Source organism: Hermetia illucens, chromosome 3 (assembly GCF_905115235.1).
Source record: "Hermetia illucens chromosome 3, iHerIll2.2.curated.20191125, whole genome shotgun sequence".
Taxonomy (NCBI): domain Eukaryota; kingdom Metazoa; phylum Arthropoda; class Insecta; order Diptera; family Stratiomyidae; genus Hermetia; species Hermetia illucens.
The window spans coordinates 102705195-102727027 of record NC_051851.1 but is presented as its reverse complement, the minus strand read 5'-3'; the positions used below and the strand labels follow the sequence as shown (position 1 = coordinate 102727027).

General features: G+C 38.4%; 1 protein-coding gene across 2 annotated transcripts in view; it reads left to right on the top strand.

Moving 5' to 3' along the window:
* LOC119650721 overlaps positions 1 to 21833 on the top strand; it is a 60759-nt gene that overhangs the window by 13436 nt on the left and 25490 nt on the right. The window contains exon 3 of one of the 2 annotated variants that reach the window (XM_038053737.1): positions 14977 to 15004. The exons of the other annotated variant lie outside the window; for it this stretch is intronic. Coding sequence (XP_037909665.1) covers positions 14977 to 15004 — 28 coding nt within the window. The remainder of the gene's footprint in view (positions 1 to 14976; positions 15005 to 21833) is intronic. 2 annotated transcript variants of the gene reach the window in all.

The window sequence follows — 21833 nt, the reverse complement described above, 5'->3', positions numbered from 1 at the left end:
GGTTGTTAATCAGTAATCATTGCTACTCGCGCTTATGACTACTTTTTGTTTCGTTCCATCACCAGCACTTTATCGCGAGTAGCTGCAAATGAAATTGAACCTACCACTTGTGCTGAAGACAAAATAGTCGAATCATTGAGAAAATATTTCGACACGTACAAACCGGCTTCATCCAGATCGAGCAGGCGACGCGAGGTCTTGGGCTGCACATGAATGAAGGCAAGGCAAAGTATATGGTGGCAGCGTCAGCAGCAAAAGCCAAACAACCAATAACATCAAACGGCACTAGTCAAACGGGAAGAATAAAGATAGGAGACTACAACTTTGAGACCGTTGATAATTTCTCCTACCTAGGATCCGCGCACGGTTCTTGGCAGCCAACAAAGCTTATTTCAGCTTACAAAAACTGTTCCGCTCAAAACGTCTCACCATAAGCTCTTACTGTACAAGACAATGATATTGCCAGTCCTCATGTATTTCTCGGAGACTTGGGTCCTTAGCAAGAAAAATTGCGAACTCTTGGTCGCGTTCGAGAGAATAATCCTCCGAAAAATGTTTGGCCCTCTACATGAGGATGGACGATTCCGTAGCCTACATAACGACGAAATCTATGAGCGATACCACAATCGTCAAGTTGTGGATAAAATCCGGCTCAATAAGTTATGGTGGGTGGGTCAATTAATCCGTATGGATGAGATGATCCCACCCGAAAAGCCTATAACGGTAATATCTATGGTAGAAAAAGAAGGAAGAAGATGCAGACCCTGCCTGAGACGGAGCGATGGCGTAGGCCAGGACGCCAGACACCTTTTAGGAATATCGAATTGGTGGACCTCGACGCAAAACCGTGGTGTCTGGAGTTCCTTATTAAGTGTTGCAATTTCTAATTCCTATTCAAAATATAATGGTTTACACACTTATACAGCCGACTCCGCTACTAAATGGGACAAAGGCTAAGGATATATGAAGATACCCAGGATATCAGCGAGAGCTGCATTACTATGAGAGTTCCATTTTTTATATGCGATTCCCGAGATCACGTTGGTATTCCCAAATAAAATATTTTTGTTCACGGTCCTATTTTGTTAAAATTCTTCTTAGAAATCGATCTCTCTTTACATATGTAAAGGCTTCGTTTCTTCATCCCTGATGTGCCCCTGGTTAAGGGTATTTGGTCAACACCAGACACGTTTGGCTCGGTGTAATTTTTCGTTATGTCATTGATTGACCTTCCTGTTCTCTTCGAGGACTAGTCCTCATATCCCCGTGATAGGCAATTACTGTTGTCATGTATTAATTACGTTTAACTTTCAACGGAATGTTGGAGCAAAAGTTGTAATTATTTTCAAAATAATCAACGTAAATAGTTTTTGTTGGAGTACCACATGAAGGGTCGAGGGTAAAAAGGATGAGAGCCCAATATTGGACGATTTTGAACTAGCAACGCCATCTTTGTGATTAAGAGGTCTACTTTGCCTACAATAAATTTGAAACGAAAATAATGATTCCCTTTAAACGGCTAGAAGCGCTGGCGCGATGGGAGTTCAAGTGGTGCAAGGGAAGGGCTTATCAAGGTATTTTTATGTATAACGTGTTTATTGTTACAGTATCTGTAGCAGTAGTTCATATAATTGGTGCGCTATTTTCCAGGCAGTTCCACGACTTTGGTTGTGATGGAAAGTGATTTCAGTGACTTGTGTGATGAAGAGTAATGTGAGAAATGTTTCAAAGAAAAGGATCGATTTTGATCTCGATTTCAAACGCGATCCGCTGTGAAGTGCTAGTCCATCCAAGGAGCGGGTAAGAATAATCATCACGTATCTGATTAAAAAAACTGGCATGCCTCAAACATTTGAGAATTTCAATGCAAAACTCCCTAGTGAATCTTGGAAGAGATACTCGTAGTGAATAACACTGTAACCATTAAAAAGGCTGTTAGCATCATTTTGACGTTGGGTCAAACTTGGGTTGCTTTTTCGGGTCTCTGCAAAAGTATCACTCCACTCACTGGGGTGATGCTATTTAACTTCAATTTACAACAAAATATTACAACCAGATCCAACTGATATGCCACCATCTTCAACGAGTTGGAATAGTTTTCAGATATGAGTTTGCCCTCGCCGGGGTGTTGATTTGGTCGACATGTGGGTCGGCAATTGACATGGAAGGGCATCCATGGTTGTCGAGCAACATTAAAGTGTTCATGCCATTTGAAAAAAAAATCTCATTTTATTGAAAACTAGCTTATGAACAAATAAAGATATCTGCAATGCGACCTAGCGACATCAAGCCTTGGAACCACCTGGAGCCTCGCAATTCAAATAGTCCGCTTATTTTTGAATAGAACTCATATAAGCCTCGTTGTGAGTTAGTACTTTGATATTGTTTGACAAATTTTCTTGGACAAGTTTCAATGGTAATAGTTTCTGTTTTTCATTGCTCTACTTTTCTAAAAGTTTTAAACAACTAAAAATTCAATAAATTAGGTTTCACTCACACTACTATTATGTTAATAATAGATAGGTTCCATATGTTTTCTGTATTGTCAACTTACTCTTATACCTTGGTCTTCATCAAACATGGATCACTATTGCTGTAAAGACAAACCGCAAATTAGGAAAATCACTTATTTTTGTAAAATATGACGTAGATTTCTCTTAATAATAGTTTTGTAGATGCTCAAAGACTTTCATCACCTACTATGCAAAAAGTTCAAGTCAGAGGCAAATCATCAGATGCTGCCTCTGCTCGGGGAACAGCATGATCGAAGTGGCCTTCAGATGCAGTCCTTCATATTAATTCGCAAACACGTGATGGGTGCGAAGGGGAAGGTCGTCTAATATTTTTACCCTAAACCGGCTGAAGCTGAAATAATTTTTGTTTGGAATTGGGTGAACTTTGAGTCCACTAATACGTCATGACTTGTTTGCGGATTGATATAAGGCAGCGAACTGCATCTGATGGCCACTTCGATCACGCTACTCTCAGGGCAGCGGCAGAGATAGCATCTGATGAATTGCCTCTGCCCTGGACAAAATCGTAGCCGTCTGTAAAAATGTTTTAACTTTGAAGGGGGAGGGGTTTTTTAGGACGTAGATATTTTAGAGGATCACAATTGCTATTTTGAGGCGATTTTAAGATTCTTCTTCTTTTTCTTCAGCCTTTGTCCGATTCACAAGCGGGGTCGGCTCGTCGTGATCGGCTTCGCCATTTGGCTCTATCGAATGCTTGATCTGGGTGCAACCTCGAGGCTTTCAAATCCTCATCTAGCATATCAAGCTGTTTAGGTCTGCCTTTTCCTCGTTTACCATCGACTTCGATATTCAGACCAATCTTTGCAAGTGAATTCTCGTTGGCACGACTTGCGTGACCATACCATCGAAGATGCCTCTCTCGCAACTTTTCCACGATCGGTGTAACCCCATAATGATCGCGGATATCCTCATTTCGGATGTGATCTAAACGTGTGACGCCACTAGTTCAACATAACATCTTCGTCTCCATTACCGCAAGAATCATAGAGAGCGACTGGACGGACGACATTGCGGTAAATTTTAGATTTGAGATGTTCGTTGATACGTCGATCACAAAGAACACCAGTTGTGGAACGCTCCTTCATCCAGGTTGCGTTAATGCGTGAAGCAAATTCATAACGCAGTTCTCCATTGCCCGATAGCGTTGACCCGAAGTGTTTAAATCGCTCAGTTCTGGGCAGATCACTGCCGCTGACAGTGATTGTGCCTGTTTCATGGGGATCGGTCGTTAAAAATTCAGTTTTGTTTAAATTCAATCTGAGACCATGTTGCATGAGGCGATCATTCCATTTTTGAACAAGTTGCTCGAGATCATTGATTTTAAGATTACTCCTAACAAATGTTCGCAGAAGAAAATAATGGTCTATAGTTATTAATTAGGAGTATTTATTTAACTTGTTGACCGAATAATTTTTAAAAAATAATAGGATTCAGCAATCATTATCTGGAGAATCTTCATTGTTTTTGTTGTTTTATCTCGCGAGCAATGGCCCTAGAACACGCACAGTGAACGATAAGAATGAGTAAATTTTTCTAATTGATTTCTGGAGTGACTCTTGAATATGTAGAGCCGGTTGTTAATCAGTAATCATTGCTACTCGCGCTTATGACTACTTTCTGTTTCGTTCCATCACCAGCACTTATATCGCGAGTAGCTGCAAATGAAATTGAACCTACCACTTGTGCTGAAGACAAAATAGTCGAATCATTGAGAAAATATTTCGAATGTGATATTCTTATTCCATAAATAGTCAGCTCATTTGGTTGATCTCTGCTGTAAAGCATTTTGCGTGCAATTTAGGCTGGTCTCATTGCTAAATGTGAGTGGGGCATATGCTTCTATGCTTTGAAAATATGTGATTAATTGAGATACATCAACACCTGAAATGTCGGGAGTGGGTTTTCTAATTTTAATTTTCGTGTGTACAGCAACACACGCTATTTCAAGTACTCAACTATATTTCTTCTGAGTGCTCAGAATAGATCTCTTCTTAAAGTCGTTCATTTTGAAACGAAAAAATGTTGATTTCCTCAGATAAGCATATTTAAAAGCAGATATTATTTAAACTTACCATTTGTCAACCAACCGGTATTATTTCATCTGGTATGTTGGATCGGAAAAGAGTGATTGGGTGGTTGATCTCGTTGGTGCAATTTAATCCGAAATTCAGATTACATAAGACTCTCTTTAATTCAAATTGAATGTTTTTGGAGGGCTTTGTTTGAACATTAAATGGCTAATTAGCGGTTGAACTCTTGGAAATTGTACCAACTATTTTATGGGCTTAACAAGTTAGATGAAAATACTTGTTTATGAAATTTCAAATCAATTCGTTCAAGATCTAAAGTTATTGTAAATGTCTTTTTCATTTTCAATTTTCCAATTGAAATAGTTTTATAAAATAACCATTTATCTCTTATTGACAATTGTAATAAGTTTTTAATAGTTGATAACATTGGCTCCTCAGATTCCTCTTAAACAATAGATGGCTAGATTCTGAAGTATATCAGACGCTGGACACCAAAGTAATTAGCATGGAAATAACTATGCATTTCGCTAACCATTTTTTTGCATATATTCTTCATGGAATTCAATTTTCAAATCTCGATGATGAAAGCATGTAATTTCGATCATGCGTAAAAGTTACCTACATTATTTAATTTTAAAAAAATTGCACTATTGAATTCATTGGACTCTGGTTGAAAATCTGCTTAGAAAATCCAAGGAATGGTTGGCTTCCGATAAATAAACGCAATTAATAGACGGCAACAGAAACTTTGTAGGTAAAAATTAAATGTCAACGGGATTTGACGGTAAAGTCAAATGATGGTGTTCGCCAATTAAGGTGAGGATACTGTTGTTATAGAATTTTTTTTACCTTGGCTTATACATGTACTTGGTCCTTATCATCCATAAATATTAAGAGAAACCTGTTTGCTGAATCTACAGAAACTGATAACTCAAAATAGATAATTTTCCTCTACTCGTCGTTAGAGGTGACTATAAGTAAGTACAGCATTTCGGGGACTAACTGCCCCTTCCTTAGTATTTTATATGCTGAAAATCTCATGGTGAGTCTGGTTTTTAAGGTTTTGTGTGAAACAAAATCTTATTAAAATCGATTCAATGTCTGTCTGTCCGTCTGAGATTTATTTCAAAATGGTTGGAGCAATCCTCTCGAATTTTGGTGAGAATATGTGGTCTGTAAATCGCTGCACGTGCAATGAGTGGCATCATTTTGTGTTGGGTTTCATCCTTTATTGCATACGAAGCATTCAGACAAGATAAAATGCATCCCTATCTTTAAAATTCCATCCTGAACTGAAAAATCGTAGCAGTCAACTGAATTCATTATATGGAAATGATACGCGACACTCTAAAATAATATCTGTCAGGCAACTCAACCGTGTCGCGTTGCTTGGCTGAATGTCGCTCAGGATCGCTCAAGTGTGTATTGCTACCTACAAAACCACATAAAGATATTTTGGCAGGCAGTGCAGCTTGTGGCCGCGTAGCGTAGATACGACCGTATCTTAAAAGTCCGACCCGATATACGCTACGCAATGCGACACTACATTCAGCACAACTGTCGCGATGCGGCCTGCCTATATTGCACTAGCACGGCAGCCAACTACAAACAACTACATATTTTTACATTTTAACAGGTGAATACAAACCAAAACTGAAAAATCGTAGCAGTTAACGAATTCATTATATGGAAATGACACGCAACACTACAAAATATTATCTGCCAGGCAACTCGGCCGCGTGGGGTCGCTTGGCTGAATGTCGTGTCGTCCAGTGTCGCTCAAGTGCTGCTACCTACAAAACCATATAAAGATATTTTGAGAGGCAGTGCAGTTTGTCGCCGGATAGCGTAGCGTAGAGGAGGTCGTACCTTAATACGAACGCGTGTCAACAAAGTTGACGATGGAAAATTTGCGAAAAAAAGATTTGCGGGAAGTTTTGTTGCACTACTTGTTTTTTTAAAGAAATCTGCCTTAGAAAGCCTTCAATTGCTTATAAATGTATACAGACAGCGCGCTTTATTGAAAATGCAAATTTACGAATGTTTCCAACGTTTCAAAAGTCATGGTTTTGACATCAGTGACAAACAGCGCCCCGGACAACCAAAAAAGTTTGAAGAGGCCAAATCAGGGGAAGTCGTAAAAGAAAACCTGTGTCAAGCTCAAAAGGAGTCCACAGAATTACTCGGAGTTGATCGAACAACCATTTCCAAGCGTTTACATGTACTTACAATGATACAGACGGAAGGACATTGGGTGCCGTATGAGCTGAAACTAACAGACGTGGAAAGATCATTTTACATGTGTGAACAGCTGCTCGCCCGGCAACAACGAAAGAAACTCCTCACTGGTGACGGAAAATGAATCTTTACGATAACCCTAAGCGTAGAAAGTCGTGGTTCAAGCCCTCATGTTCTGCATATGATGCGAACAGCTGGGCGCAGTTTACTATGAACTGCTAAAACCGGAATAGAAGATCTCAGCCGTTCGCTACAAAACTCAAATTATGTGTTTGAGCCAAACATTGAAGAAAAATCGGCCGCAATTTGAGCCGAGATTTGATAAAGTTATCCTTCAACATGACAATATTCGGCCACATGTTGCGAAGCCGGTCAGAATGTACTTGGGTTGAGCATTCCCATTCCCATTGGGAAGTTCTTCTCACCTGCTATACTCTTCCGATAAATGGTCCATACCCTGGCGGATCAGTATTTCACATTATACGACGATGTCAAAAAATTGGTGGATTCATTGCATCCAATGTTGACGAGTTCTTTCGCAAAGGAATCGGTGAACTGCCGGAAAGATGGACAAAAGTCGTTGCTAGCGAGTTGTTTTGATAGTATCTCTGCAATGAAGCATCAAAATTTGCCAAAAAAACACACCTAATAATAAAGAGTCTTGCATTGGTTTTTGAAGCTTAGTTAAGTGGTTGGGAACAAATTGTTACCTTGTCGAATACAGAACCGCCTAGTAAACGAAAAAACTGTGTCATTCGTCATTCGATCAGTACTTAACTTATTCGTGAAATACAATTTTATGGAAATTTAGTATTGACAGTAAATAATTGATGGAATCTTACCAAGAAAACATATTACGAATTAAAGGTTACCGTCTACTGCATTGGAATCTAATGTAATACAGTGTACACAAAAAAAAACAATTAAATCGGGCGTAAGGACCGCCCACACTTCTTTTAATGAAAGCCACTTGAATAGCGAACGGTAACTAATACGAATCACACCGCTCTGTAAGGAATAATCACTTGAACTCGAGCGCTAGGCAAAGTTTGTAATTGCGGGCGAATTTGCATTCCAAAGAGAAAAGTGACAAGAACAGACAATGAACGAATTTACGAAGTGAAAATTTTGGCGACGACCAAATTTGGGGTCATAAGGAGATTCCTATTCATTATAATTGAATTCAGAGCCATGCAAGCATTTTACTTTCACTACGTTCTGGTCTGAAAGCAAAGTGGCGTTGATGAGGTGAAAGACCGCCAAATGTTTTTAATTGAAAGCTATAATCAAGAGGGCAGCAATGAAATTCAAATGCAATTAAGACCACTTAAAATTTGGACATTTCTTCTTCTGAAGGGGAGGCAATCAGAATCGGGGAATATATTATATTTATGATAGATATTATAAAATAAGGATTTATATTTCTCATGAAATGTGTTCACTTATAACAAAAACAAAATCTTTAAGTTCTTTCTGTTCGGTAGATTTTTGTTGAAATTAGAAGTTGAATTATTTACTTGGATTACTTTAAACCGGTCCGCCATCTGCATGCATGCGAACAAATTGGAGCTACTTCGTCTTTCTTTTAGCTTTTTTTCTCGTGTTAATCAAGGAGGTAATATTTCAAGTCAAACGGAATTTAAAAATTATGTCAAATTTCTCTATATGGAATTAAGTTGGAAGACAAGTAATTTCCATTGCTTTTGTAGACCGGTGCCTACTCAGTGATTGGATATCAGTAAATCTTTCCATGTCATTTTTTCATTACACTGAATGTGGGCCTCCTGTAAATTGTTGAGATTACATATCCCGGAAGATTCAAGGATGCCTTTGTTCTATCATTTGCAGTCGGTAGGTAATTATTTTCCAAAATGTTTAGGGCATAAATGTAAAGCTTGCCTAGACTTTCTCCAATGTTTCTGTTTAATCTCAAATAATTATTTTGGAGGTGTGTATTTCTACCTTCAAAAATTCACTTGTTTAATACTAGATATCCTACTTTGTATATTGACTCCTTTATTATTCATTCTATTTTTCATATTTAACATATCCTGACTAGAAAAAGAAAACAAAATTACAGATCAGCTCTGGAGTGGAATTTAGTAATATCTTGTGAAAATTCTAAATTTTAAAGACTGGGATGTATTTGAGTTTCAGTTACTTACTTAAATTGGTTGGTTTATCGTCTCTATGTGTGTCAGACACACTTTCTGAAAACAGTTATACTTTTTGACATAATATTAGAAGCTGCTGAACTATTTATTTATTTTATTATCAGGTTAATAATGACGGTCGAGCACAATGGTGATCACATTGCCTCTTAGTGTGTAACGTTACAGTGTTGAATTAAATGCCTTAACGTGCTTCAAGGCGTGGATCAAATTGGATTGCCGTGCTAACGATTATTAAGTGAAACTCCCAATAAAAGAGATGAATTTTTTTCCAAATTTGTATAGATATATGGGGTATCAAATGAAAGGTCTCGATTAGTAGTTTTCGAAGCAAGTTTTCGTGTTGGCATTTGTCGCAAAGGGAGGGGGGTGGGGCGGTTAAACTATATACACTTACATCAAGGGCCCATTTTAGGAAATCACCTAACCGAAAAATCTAAAAAAAAAAATTATATTACTGCCTCATTCTGACTACCAGAGGCAATGCCCTATGATCACGTCCGGAATGAAGACTTTCATCGATATGGGATGCTTCGTGGAGAGATTGCGAGGAAAACGTCTTCGATGGTATGTTCACATAATTCGTGCTGATGAGAATTCATTAGCCATCGAGGGGACTAACCGCAAAAACCGAGGTCTACGCACAAGAGACAGGAATACTCCTGAGACATGTGAATTCAGAGGATATTCTGTTTCCCATGGTAATAATATACCCCTGATAAGGTCTCGTGACCTATTCCCATTTCAGATGATGATGCACATTCGGGTCTGATCGTTTTGATTAGGCCTTTGGAGCATTGGCCTACTACATCACGGCCAGCCAACCATAGTGAATACAGCGTTTCCCGGTGCCACTACAGGGAGGTTTTTTCTCGGCCACTTGGTTTTGGTTTGGCCGACAGGGTTGCTGCGAGCAGCAGAGAATGATATACTTAAACAATTAAGGTGGAAAAAGTATCGAAGTACTTTTATTAGGCATTTTGCCGCAATCCGATGGTCCGATGCGAGTATATCGAAAATTTGAAACGCGTTTTTCTCAAGTTGGCCTAACTCATAAGTCAAACAAATCTTAACCGATTGATTTGAAATTTCAATTGTATTTGTGAACAACTGTAGCTGTAATTGCATTGTATATGGAATGTGTAAAACAAAACCTTATTAAAATCGATTTCTACAAAACAGCTACACCGAATCCAACGAAAGTTGATAGATTTATGAGAACTATGAAGTGTGTCCGGATAGCTGAGTGGTTAGAGCGCAAGGCTGTCGTACGGAAGGTCGCGGTTCAAATCTCGCTGGTGGCAGTGGAATTTGTATCGTGATTTGACGTCGGATGTGTACCTGAGTCAAATCAGGGTAATAATCTCGGGCGAGCGCAATGCTGACCACATTGCCTCCTAGTGTACCGTTACGGTCTTGAATGAAGTGCTCTAACACACTTCAAGGCCCTGATCCAACATGGATTGTTGCGCCAACGATTATTATTATTATTATTACGAAATCTCACGCATACATTCACTGATATAAAATTACGTGGAGTTTAAAGGGAAGCTCCGCGTACATAAACAAATGAGAGATATATATTTCTTTACCGGATGTACTCGTGAAATGAAAAGTCAAGGGTCGAAATGTGCAAATTTAAAGTGAGACATGATTCATTTTCGGAAACGACCCAAACGAAAAATCCAAAAAAATCTGTGCGATGCGTTTATATGAAATTCATCAAAATACAGCACATTGCGATATTTTTTCAAATAAACCTAATAATAGTATATTGCAAACTTTCGGAAACTGAAAAGAAAATTCCCTTAAGTTCATTCTAGGAGTACCAAATTAACAAAAAGCCACGAACAAAGTTTCGTGGAAATCCGAGTATCAGTATCAAAGTTGTATGCACGCAATTTTTTTTCACCGAATATAGTTATGTGGTTATGAAAGGTTGTGATTAGTTCTTTATGAAGCTGGTATTAGTCTTTACATTAATTATGAAGGGGGAAGTAGCGGGGGATCGAAAAGTCGATGAATTTCGTGTGTCTTTCCTATTAGAGATCGGACCACTTGGAGTAGATGGGGGGACTCTAACCTTTGCCTTGGAACCGGTCTCAGTGCTCTTCAACCTGTGGAAGCGGCAGTACGTTAATTATTGTAAACCTCTATGCAGCGACCGTGTCACAAAAAAAAATGGAATCAACGATTTCAAGTGGAATTTTGCAACGTATTGAACCTGATTTTTTGGCAAACGTCATCACTGGTGATGAAATCAGAATTTTTCCCCTCAAGCCAAGCTCAATGCTTATAGCTTTTATAGCAAAGGAGTGGACCATAAGGAGTTTTTTCCTCGGGGATAGACAGTTAACGCTGGCCACTATGTGCTGGGAAGATTCCGAAAAAGGGTCATCAGAACGAGAAAGGACATCTCCGCTACCTGGAAACTCCATCATGACAACGCGCCTTGTCACCGCACACTACTATTCCGCGCATTCCTGGCCAGGTGCATACGCTGTTCCATCATCCCCCTTTTTGTTTCCTCGGATAGAAGAAAAGATCCAATCAGCCGTGACGAAGACTGCGAGAGGTCTCCGAAGACTATTTCCAGGGCGCGTGCCGATCACGGCAGAGTCGCTGGAAAAAATGTGTAGAGACCCAAGATCATCACTTTGAACCATTTTAAGTGATCGTACAAATCTGTTCAATAAATTATGTAATCAAAAAATAATTTCATTAATTTTGGAACGCAACCTGTATTACTATATTTTTGGGAAATTGAGTGGAAACCCTCTTAGGTTTATCTTAGAATCATGTAATAATATAGGCCAAATTGTAAAGCACGACACTACCACGTTTAGTGAGAATCTCACTATTATTGATAAAGTTATATCTCAAAGTTGTTGCCTCCTACAGTGCACTGTAGTGTGCCGTTATGGTCTTGAATGAAGTTCTCATATACACTTCAAGGCCTTAATCCAATTGGATTTTGCGCTAACAATTATTATATTGGTGGACCTCGGCGCAAAACCGGGATGTCTGGAGTTCCTTATTAAGGCAGGCCTAGACCGGATACCGGTTGTTGCGCCGTTGATGATGATGATGATGATGATTATTATATAATATCTCAAAGTTGCATCTGCAACTCAAAACACTGAATATCAGCACCACGCTAAAGTGAGAAGTCTGACATGCTAAATGCATATACACTCCAAGTTACGTGCAAATGGAACCTTTCTATACTCAAATATTGAAAACTTTTCATTTTTGAAGCGCCGAACTTCCGGTTTTTCACTTACCTGTATCTGTTAGTTGAACTTCCTGCTGTGCAGCCATTTTTTTAGCATTACTGACAACAAGAAACAAACCTACTGCAGCATTAATAGACCATTAGCTTAATCCCAACTACAATTTTATTTTATTATGTATATATATATTTCGGGAGCAACTTACTCCCTTCATCAGTACAAAGATTAGCTTTGTACTGATGAAGGGAGTAAGTTGCTCCCGAAATATATATATACATAATAAAATAAAATTGTAGTTGGGATTAAGCTAATGGTCTATTAATTTTGGACTTAACTACAAACAGAAGGCGATATCTAACATGCTACTGCAGCAGCCTAACCACTTAAAGCAAAGAATCTTTATCCCCATATTCACATGCAGCCGGAATCAGCCAAGAGAACATGAAATCATAATTACAGATTCGCAAGCGACAATCAACAATCGCTACCGCCGCTTGTCTTATGAAAAACGGTAATGTTTGGTAGTAATGTGGTATCTCATCGGCATGCACATTCCTAAACGTTACTTATCACAAGAATAATGTCATCACTTTAGTGATGCTGTCATATTAAGTTATGTTGCAATAATTGGTGATATTTGGATCGGGTTTGGTGGGGGTAATGTGATAGATATTGAGGTGATAATACATTCATCATCTTCCCATCTTTAGAGCAAAGGCTAAACAAGAAGAAAGATAGCATATAACTAGTTAGCCTTAAGAATTATACTCCGAAAGTTTGATTCGTTCCGCACAGGGCCGATACGACATAACTTATAGTGGGTTAGTATTTTTCTTGTGTGTTCTCATTCAACTCACTGTTACTTACAGCAAGTCCAAGGCTACATGTGATAGTTCAAAAATATATCCGACACACACAAATCATTCGTCTTTACTTCTTTTTTAAGGTTCCATATCTGTCTGTCTGTCACACTCGATTTACTCGAAAACGGCTAAACCAATTGTGGTCTGTGAATCTATTCACATATAGCCAGTGGCGTCATTTGTGTTGAGTTTGAGTGGGGGCTCCCGATACATGTGAAAGGGGGATGTAATTTTGTTTTAAGTAAATATGGTAATGTGGGGTATCATATGAAGAAGCTAGATAAGTACTTACAATTACTCCAGGCAGACATAAGTATATATGTGGGGATATACGTTCTAATGAAGTTTATGAATATGGGTGCGATCAATTTATATATGTGCATGTACCAGGTGTACTCCTAATTAATTTCCGGTTTTTTTTTGTGAATAACACATAATTCCAAGGGAACCGTAATAGTTATTTTATTCGAAATATTTTCCATCGCTTTCTACACATTTTTCCCACCTTTCTAGTAATTTGTGAATTGACTGTCTTTGGGGGTGAACCACTCAGTGAGCCATTTCTGCAAATTTTCGTAGGAGTCGAACGCTTCTCAGAGAGTGCGCGGCCCAATGAGGCTCTTTGCCTGGTAATCCGATGGGGTCGGGCCTGGTGAGTAAGCCGCATGGTCACACACCTCCCACTTGAGTTTTTCCACCGTGTCACAAACGACTTTCGACTTATGCGATGGTGCATTGCCGTGGTACAAAATCACCTTCTTCTGTGTCTTTCTCGATATTCTGGTCGGTTCTCCGCAATCGGTTGGCTTAAATCTTTCATTTGTTGTTTGTAGCGAACGGCGTTCACAGTTTCACTAGGTTTCAGCAGTTCAAAGTAGATCACACCGGTCTGGTCACACCACACACACAACATGACCTTCCGACCGTACCGATTTGGTCGTGTCGTCGATGTCGATGCTTCACCTAGATTCACCCACGATTTGTTGCGTTTAGGGTTCTCCAAGACAATCCACTTTTCGTCGCCCGTAACAATACAATGGAGAAAAGACTTTCTTTTGTCCCGTTGAAGCAGCATTTCACACGTCACTTTTCGGTCCTTCATTTGTCTCTCGGTCAGTTCATGCGGCACCCACTTTCCACACTTCTGAATTTTTCCCATGGCTGGCAGACGTTTCAAAATTGCTTGCTGTAGAACTCCCAACATATCTGCAAGCTGTCGTTGCGTTTGTGTGCTGTCTTTCTCCAATAATGCTTGCAATTCGGCGTCATCAAACGATTTATCTTGCCCGAGCGTGCGACGTCGTTCAGGTCGAAATCCCCATTTTTGCATTGTCGAAACCACGTTTCACATGTTCGAAGTGTTAATGCACGATCGGTATTCCGACTTGTTTAACTTTATTAAATAGGAAACTGATGTTCTGTTTGTACATAGTAAAGTATCTGCGTACTCACGAGTATAATGATTTGAAATACAGTACTTTTCGAGCGCCTTTCGGATACTCCGTCGTGCTTGGAAACCCCCAAATATTATTTTAGAAGGCTAAAATTTATAGTGGAAATCCTACTAATATTAGAAATCATATAATGTCAGTATTACATTGAAGTTCATCTGTACAAATGTAATATTTGAATACCAAAATCTTCTTACAAAAGAAAACTACAAAACCATTCCTACTTGAAAAGCCAAACTTCCCGTTTGGTGCTTGTTTAAATTTGGTGGAAACAAAATTTTATTAAAATAAGTTGGATTTGGTTTTTCTGCTTATCAGATGATGTTTGAGTCCATTTTCCCGATATGTAGTGAATATATATATATATACATTAAAGTAGGAAATTGCATCTAAACATTATTTAAATTTTAACAAAAGCGTCTTCGCACCGGCAAATAATGTTCTGATTATTTTCAGGTATGTGCCACAATTCCATCTATTCGTCGTAAGTTTTTCTTAAACATTTTTAATTGACTATTCTTTCGTTCGAACGGTGGATTCAAGTGCTAAAGTAACGATGAAGTTAATATGATAGGGACATTCATACACAGACAACTTGAGATTAACTAACTTCTATGAGTAATATTTTTTTCTCTTGGATATGAAGCTTCAATTTTGAAGAATTTCATTTAAAATGGAATTGTAGCTACTTTCCAACATTGATCGAGAAATTGCAAGTTTCAAGTACAATATTTTACAATTTATCTATCCAACAAAATTTGAAGAAAGTTTTCCCGGTATAATTAATTACTACAAGGCTCAAAAAGCCCTCAGTCTTGAGAAAAAAAACAGTCCCTTTATCCAAATTTCAACTCAGAGCGGGTTCAGCTCGTCTTGAGCGGTTGCTTGATTTTGTCGGTTAAAAGCTTGATCTAGATGGATTTGTCAGGCTCTTAAATTAGCATCCCGCGTATTAAGCCATCGGTATTTCGGCTTGCGTTTTAGTCGTTTCTCATTGACTTTGACCGGCCTTTGTGTCAAGTAATTGCCAGAAGGCACGCATGCGGTGAAGAAGTGATTCGTGCGGTCAAAAAGCATAATTGAAATCCAGATATCGTCATATAAAATATGTGAGTGCGCAGAAAGGGGATGAAAGGAGTTGTATGTGTTTTTTAAAAGAACGTACCGTCTGTTGGATACAATGCAAAGGGAAGTAAATAATTAAAACTCTTACTGAGGGTGAATAACATTTAGTCACAGTTGTATAACTAAAAATCAAATCACGCAACTTATATTTGTATTGTAAATATATTATTTCCGCTTTGTTTTGAACAAATCTTTGGATGGCAATTTTGTTAGAGTTGTTTCTTATAAAATTTGTGGAAAATATTAGTAACAAATATTAAACCGCTAAAATATTCAACAACCCTCGTCAATTTAAACGAGATAAAACTTTCTAACGAGAAATTTACCAAGTTGCCACGGAATACAATATTTTAAATTAAAGGAGAAAACGCGTGTGTTTACTGCCGCGGTTGGAAACAGAAGAGACCGACTTATTTCCATGCGGTCCTTACTGTCCCAACCAACGGCATTTTTTTTACCGCTGGTTCTCCACTCCCCTGGTGCGTTCAGAAAACGCGTGAGTGGAGAGTTTCGGAGTTCAGCGCCATCTACCCGTCCGCATCCGCAACATCCGAAATAAATTTCGAATGCTGCAGATCCTGCCGCGCCACAAACAAAAGGAACTATTTGCAAAAGTAAAATTGAAATCTGGAAAGAGCTAAAATATCGTAATAATTACACTAAAAGCTAAAAAAATGGCTAGGTAATATCTCGTATGGAGCCCAAACTTTGGACGTTCCATCAAGTATTTTTTGCTCGAAAAGGGGTCTTCACGAAACTCATCGTCGATATAATTTCGCAGGTTCTCACTAATATTGTAGTCCGAGGAGTGTTTGAGCAGCTTCGGACAGTTGAACACTACCACATGCATGTTTTTCACGCTTTTTGTGTCGGGTCGATGTTTCGGCATATCTTGAATGTTTGACAAATACCCATTTTCTCACCGCTGTCATGCAATTTTTTTTTTTTTTTCAATTTCGATGTACATATTCCCCTGCACGAATATCACATTACACACGACGTTCGTTCCATGGCTCTAAATGTTACGAAAGGAGTTTTAACAAGTTTTCTATATCTATCTCTTGTCGAAATGTTTGAAAATAGGTAGTTTGTAGGCGGAAAGTTTAGCAAGTGTGGTATCTAACGCCGAGTTTTGTAGGTGTCTCCTCCTCTCCTCTATTGTGGAGTAGAACACATCCTCACAGTCTCGTTCTTATTATTTACTACTCTTTATACTGTGCAAGTTATGAGTCTAGACCGGAATTCTAACCCATAGCAAAATTATTAAAAATAATTATTGTCAAGGAACCGCTTCGTATCGCCACTTCTCTATTGTTCTTATGGACATTGTCACACGAGACACAAACGATGATGTTTTCCTAGCATCTCATAACAAAGCCCTTCAGCAACATGTCCATGTGCATGTGTCATGCAACGCGGTCTGAGACTGAATCAAAATAAAATAGAATTTTTGATGACGGAACCTAATTAAATAGGCACTATTACTGTCAATGTTATGACTTGCTAAGAACTCAACTTGTCAAGGCAGACGGTGAACAGCGATCGACAAAACCAGGAAAAAGTCCTTATAGCAGCCCTCAGGAGAAGTTTCTCTTTTTCGCTTTCGCTAATAAAATTCAAATGATTTTCTCATAATGAAACAAATACATTGTTGTTTTACGTTTTTTGGATGAGTGATGCGAGTTGAAGTTTTCAGTTCAGTGTTCAGTGTGGTTTTCACTGTCTTCTATAGAAAGCATAATAAAACCATTGATGGAGTTCTGCGGAGATCAGAACGATTGATATTCAAAGATTACAATGTCCTGCTCTATGTGTTAGATTCATCAAAGATTTTGTGGCCGTTGGTCCTTGGCGTGATAGGAGGCATTTCCCATTTCCGTTGATAAATTCAAGTCGTTTTCCTCTGATTGCCTGGCGCAATCCGTTTATTTATTCACGCATCTGAATATGGCAAAGGTCAAAGAAGAAGGGGTGGAGTCGTTTAAATGGCAGGAAGCATTCTCCTATGGTCGATTTTCTTTCAGCCCCAGAAAACACACATCACCTATTTCGTCAATTTAGTCTACGAGCTAAACTTTCCTTGGCGCGGGTTCTAATAGAATACCCTGACTGTAAACAGCACGATTTTTCTTCACAAATCCTCTTTAGTTTTCTTCCCGTTATCATAATAAAATTACAAAATATAAATGTTTCTTTACTTTCCCTCATTTTTAATCAACTATGCAACTAATTTAACAATTTCGATGTGCAGAATTGTCTGCTTTCAGATGCTATTTATAATTAACGGGGAAATGATGGGGCATATCTGTCGATACCATGACTCATCTACCAGTGTGTTTTACGAATATCATGACATAAATAACTACAAACAAAAACTTCAATTTAATCCCGTAGATAAAACTACTTTTTTTAATATTTAGATTATCATTTGTTTGATGTCAGGTTGGTGTAAACATTGGTCGACCAAGGGCAAAGCGGAATTTGGAATAATGCGATTTGTATATGTTTACGTATGATATATATTTATATCGCCCATGTTTCGTTATGACTATGTTCCATTAAATGCATATAAGAAAAATAAAATATTAAATATTAATTAAATTTTCTCATGGGTACTGCCGACAGGTTGTGTTCATCAAAGGCATTTGCTCTTAACCTGACGCCACTAGCACTGGCTCGAAAATGGTGGTGAGACTACATTCGTCATTGTTCTTTACACAAACTAGAAGCATTGCAAAATTATAAGCGATGTGTCCGCCTCTATATGGAGTAAAACTGGAAGTGGTTTAATTAAGTGGAAGGACATCGCAAAATAGATACGCGGTTACTTGTGCGGATTTTGCTTTTTATAGAATATTTTATTATTGCCATTAAAATGTGAAGATATTTTTTGATGTTGGACATCGAAGAATTGAAAAGTAAATTGCAAAACAATTATGAAGAAAACAGGCAAAATGGACAAATCACCGTATTTCGTGTATTTGTATATTACTGGTTTTAGATACATATATATAACTTAGATTCCGTTGGTGGGTAGAGATATCAGTGAGTTCTAACTGGACTTTGCTTTGTAATTATTATTATTATAAGATTTCAAATACTCTTTGACTAGACCACTTATATGCATATCTAGTCTACAGAATGCTTTTATCATATAGTAGTTTTTGAAAACAAGGTTTACCGCCTCTGCTGCGGAAACCTTCATGTCGACATCTTGCAAGTTGTTTTCAAGATTCAAACAGACCTACTCGTCACTGCAAGAGACGAAGCGACAAGCAGCTTATAGACTCATACTTGTTGTCAATGCCTTCTACGGTTGTTTGTAAATGGAAAAGTCTTCGTCTTGCTCATTGTATTTTCAAACGTAAGCAGTTTTTCATATTTACGTATGTATAGCAGCTGGCAAGTAACCTCACGCACTGACAACGAATATGTTTGCCTACATCAGCAGCTATTTGTTTAATTGTCTTTTTATTCACATTATGTTCCTTGCAATAATTATTGCAAATTAAAGAAAACAAAATAAATGTTTGTTTGTTGTATATAATTACACATGCTGATCCTAGCCGCGCATACATACTGCTGCTCTAGCTCGTCTACTAAGAGAATTCTTTTTATATTGAAAAGAAAGAATATGTGGCGAACTTGGCCAGATGCAATTTATAACAGAGTATATAAATATAAATGCAACCCACATTGTAAGGCGAAGCTAGGCCGTTATAGACGTTGGACTTGCTATTTTCGGTCTATCTAGATTTTCGGGTTGTTCGCATATTACCTGTGGCTACAATACGCAGTGCCTGTTTGCTATTTTGCACACAAGGCGATGCTGCTGTAATTGAAGATATCAATTTATGCAGTAATGGCTACGCCATTTATTACTTAACTTTTATCTAAGTAACCACAGTATAGTTTGAACATGTGTTTAAGTCAAATTATTGAAGATTTCATATTTAATAATAAGGCCATATGACACCGCTGTTAAACATGTATGTTTTATTCAGTGGCTGGAATGGCACTAAAATATGAAACAAGTCGGGAAACCGGAAGCTGCATGATTCTGGTATGAAAGGTTTTTGCCCTTTTATAAAGACATTTGAGTGTGAATTTGTCCCATTGGTACGTAACACGTAATGTACGCATATATTATGTAAGAATATCCACCTTCGAGTGATATTGACGTTCAAAACCTAGAATTTCCAAAGAAGTGACAACTTTGACATATTATAAGTTTGTTAGTAATAGTGCGATTTCCACCAAACTTGGTAAGATCAAGCTCTATATTATAACAGATACGTGGTGCTAGGATGGACTTAAGTAGGTTCTGCAGCCAATTACTGAAAATTATAGTAATATATCAGGTTGTCCACAAAGTTTTCGCACAAATATTAATGTGACAATTAAAAAGCAATTAGCAGACAAACCAAAACAGCAGGTACAACATGTGATATCCCAATGGAAAGGTCAGAGTCCTAACTATAAAATGCATGGTAAATTATCCTTGAAGGATCAGTGTTGTGAAGGATATTCAAGGATAAACATGGAATTCGACAAAGTACATTTTCGTCATTGCATTTTGTACGAGTTTCAAATGGGGACGAAGGTGCCGAAGGCGATTGAAAATTTGTCGAAGGTATTCGGTGAAGGAAAGGTAAAGCGCAGGACAGTTTACGATTGGTTCGAAAAATTCTACAGCGGAGACCTGACACTTGAAGATGAACCTCGCTCAGGAAGACCCTATACGATTGACGACGATATCCTGCGCAACAAACTGGAAGCGAATCCTTTTCTTTCGACACGTGTGCTTGCAGAGGATCTCGGTGTATCAAAATCAGGAGTAGCAGTAGCCATTACGCGTCTTGGATATGTTTTGAAGAGCACAAAGTGGGTACCGCACGAACTGACTGAGCGAAATCTGGCCGATAGAGTGAGAATTTGCTCCGCTAACCTTTTACGGAACGAAAACGACCCTTTTTTGAATCGATTGGTAACTGGCGATGAGAAATGGATTGTGTACGAAAACGTAGCGAAGAAACGAGCCTACACTCATCGAGATCAACCGGGTCCATCGGTAGCAAAGCCGTCTATTCATCAGCAGAAGCGAATGCTCAGTATATGGTGGGACGTTCGTGGCCCCATACACTACGAGCTTTTGGGACCAAACGAGACCATTACCGCCGATAAGTACTGCGAGCAGCTCGACAGATTAAACACCCAGCTACGTTCGAAACGACCAGCATTGGTCAACAGGCGAAATATTGTCTTTCATCATGATAACGCCCGGCCGCATACATCTTTAACTACTCAGCGAAAATTGAGTGAGCTTGGCTGGGAAGTTTTGAGTCATCCTGCGTATAGTCCCGACCTTGCTCCTTTTGATTACCATTTGTTCAGGTCCCTCCAACATTTTCTGGATGGTAAAAAAATGACTTCTGAAGCTGACCTCCAAAGTGCACTTCGCACGTACTTTGAGGGGAAGGGGGAATAGTTTTATAGAGGGGGGATTTTGAAGTTGCCCGATAGATGGAGGGAAGTCGTATCTAATGGAGGCAATTATATATTAGATTAAATAATTAAAGGTTTTTATAAACTTATCTGCTGAATTCTGTCTTTGATTTGTGCGAAAACTTTGTGGACAACCTGATACTATTATTAATTTTATTTGCAGAGATATCGATATGGAAGGTATTTTAGAGCCAGCCCCCATATAGTGGCAGCATCTTGGTTTTTTTTAACAGATTTTTCGGTTAGGCAGTTTCTGAGAAAGGCCCCGTTACAAAATGATCACTTTCGACTCCCCGTTGTCCCCGCCTTTCTGACGTCTAATGTCAAAATTAAGATCAGCTTCGGAAAGTACTAACCCGGGACCTTTCATTTGATACCCCACATTGCCATACTTGGTGAAAAAAAAATTTGCAAATCGTTGTTTTACCCAAAACCTTAAAAATAGTCCAAATTCCAAGTGTGAATTTTACATCAGCACAATGTTACACTCAGATTTCGAACCAAACAAAAATTGAAGTTTTGAGAGAATCTACTACGATATAAATGTATTGATGTACCCAATAAATTTCCTTTAACAAAAAAAAATTATGACAACATTTACAAAAGTAAGAGATCATATTTTTCTTCTTTCACATACATATGTACATGTATCGAAATTTCTCCCTAAAATCTGACTGTTTTGT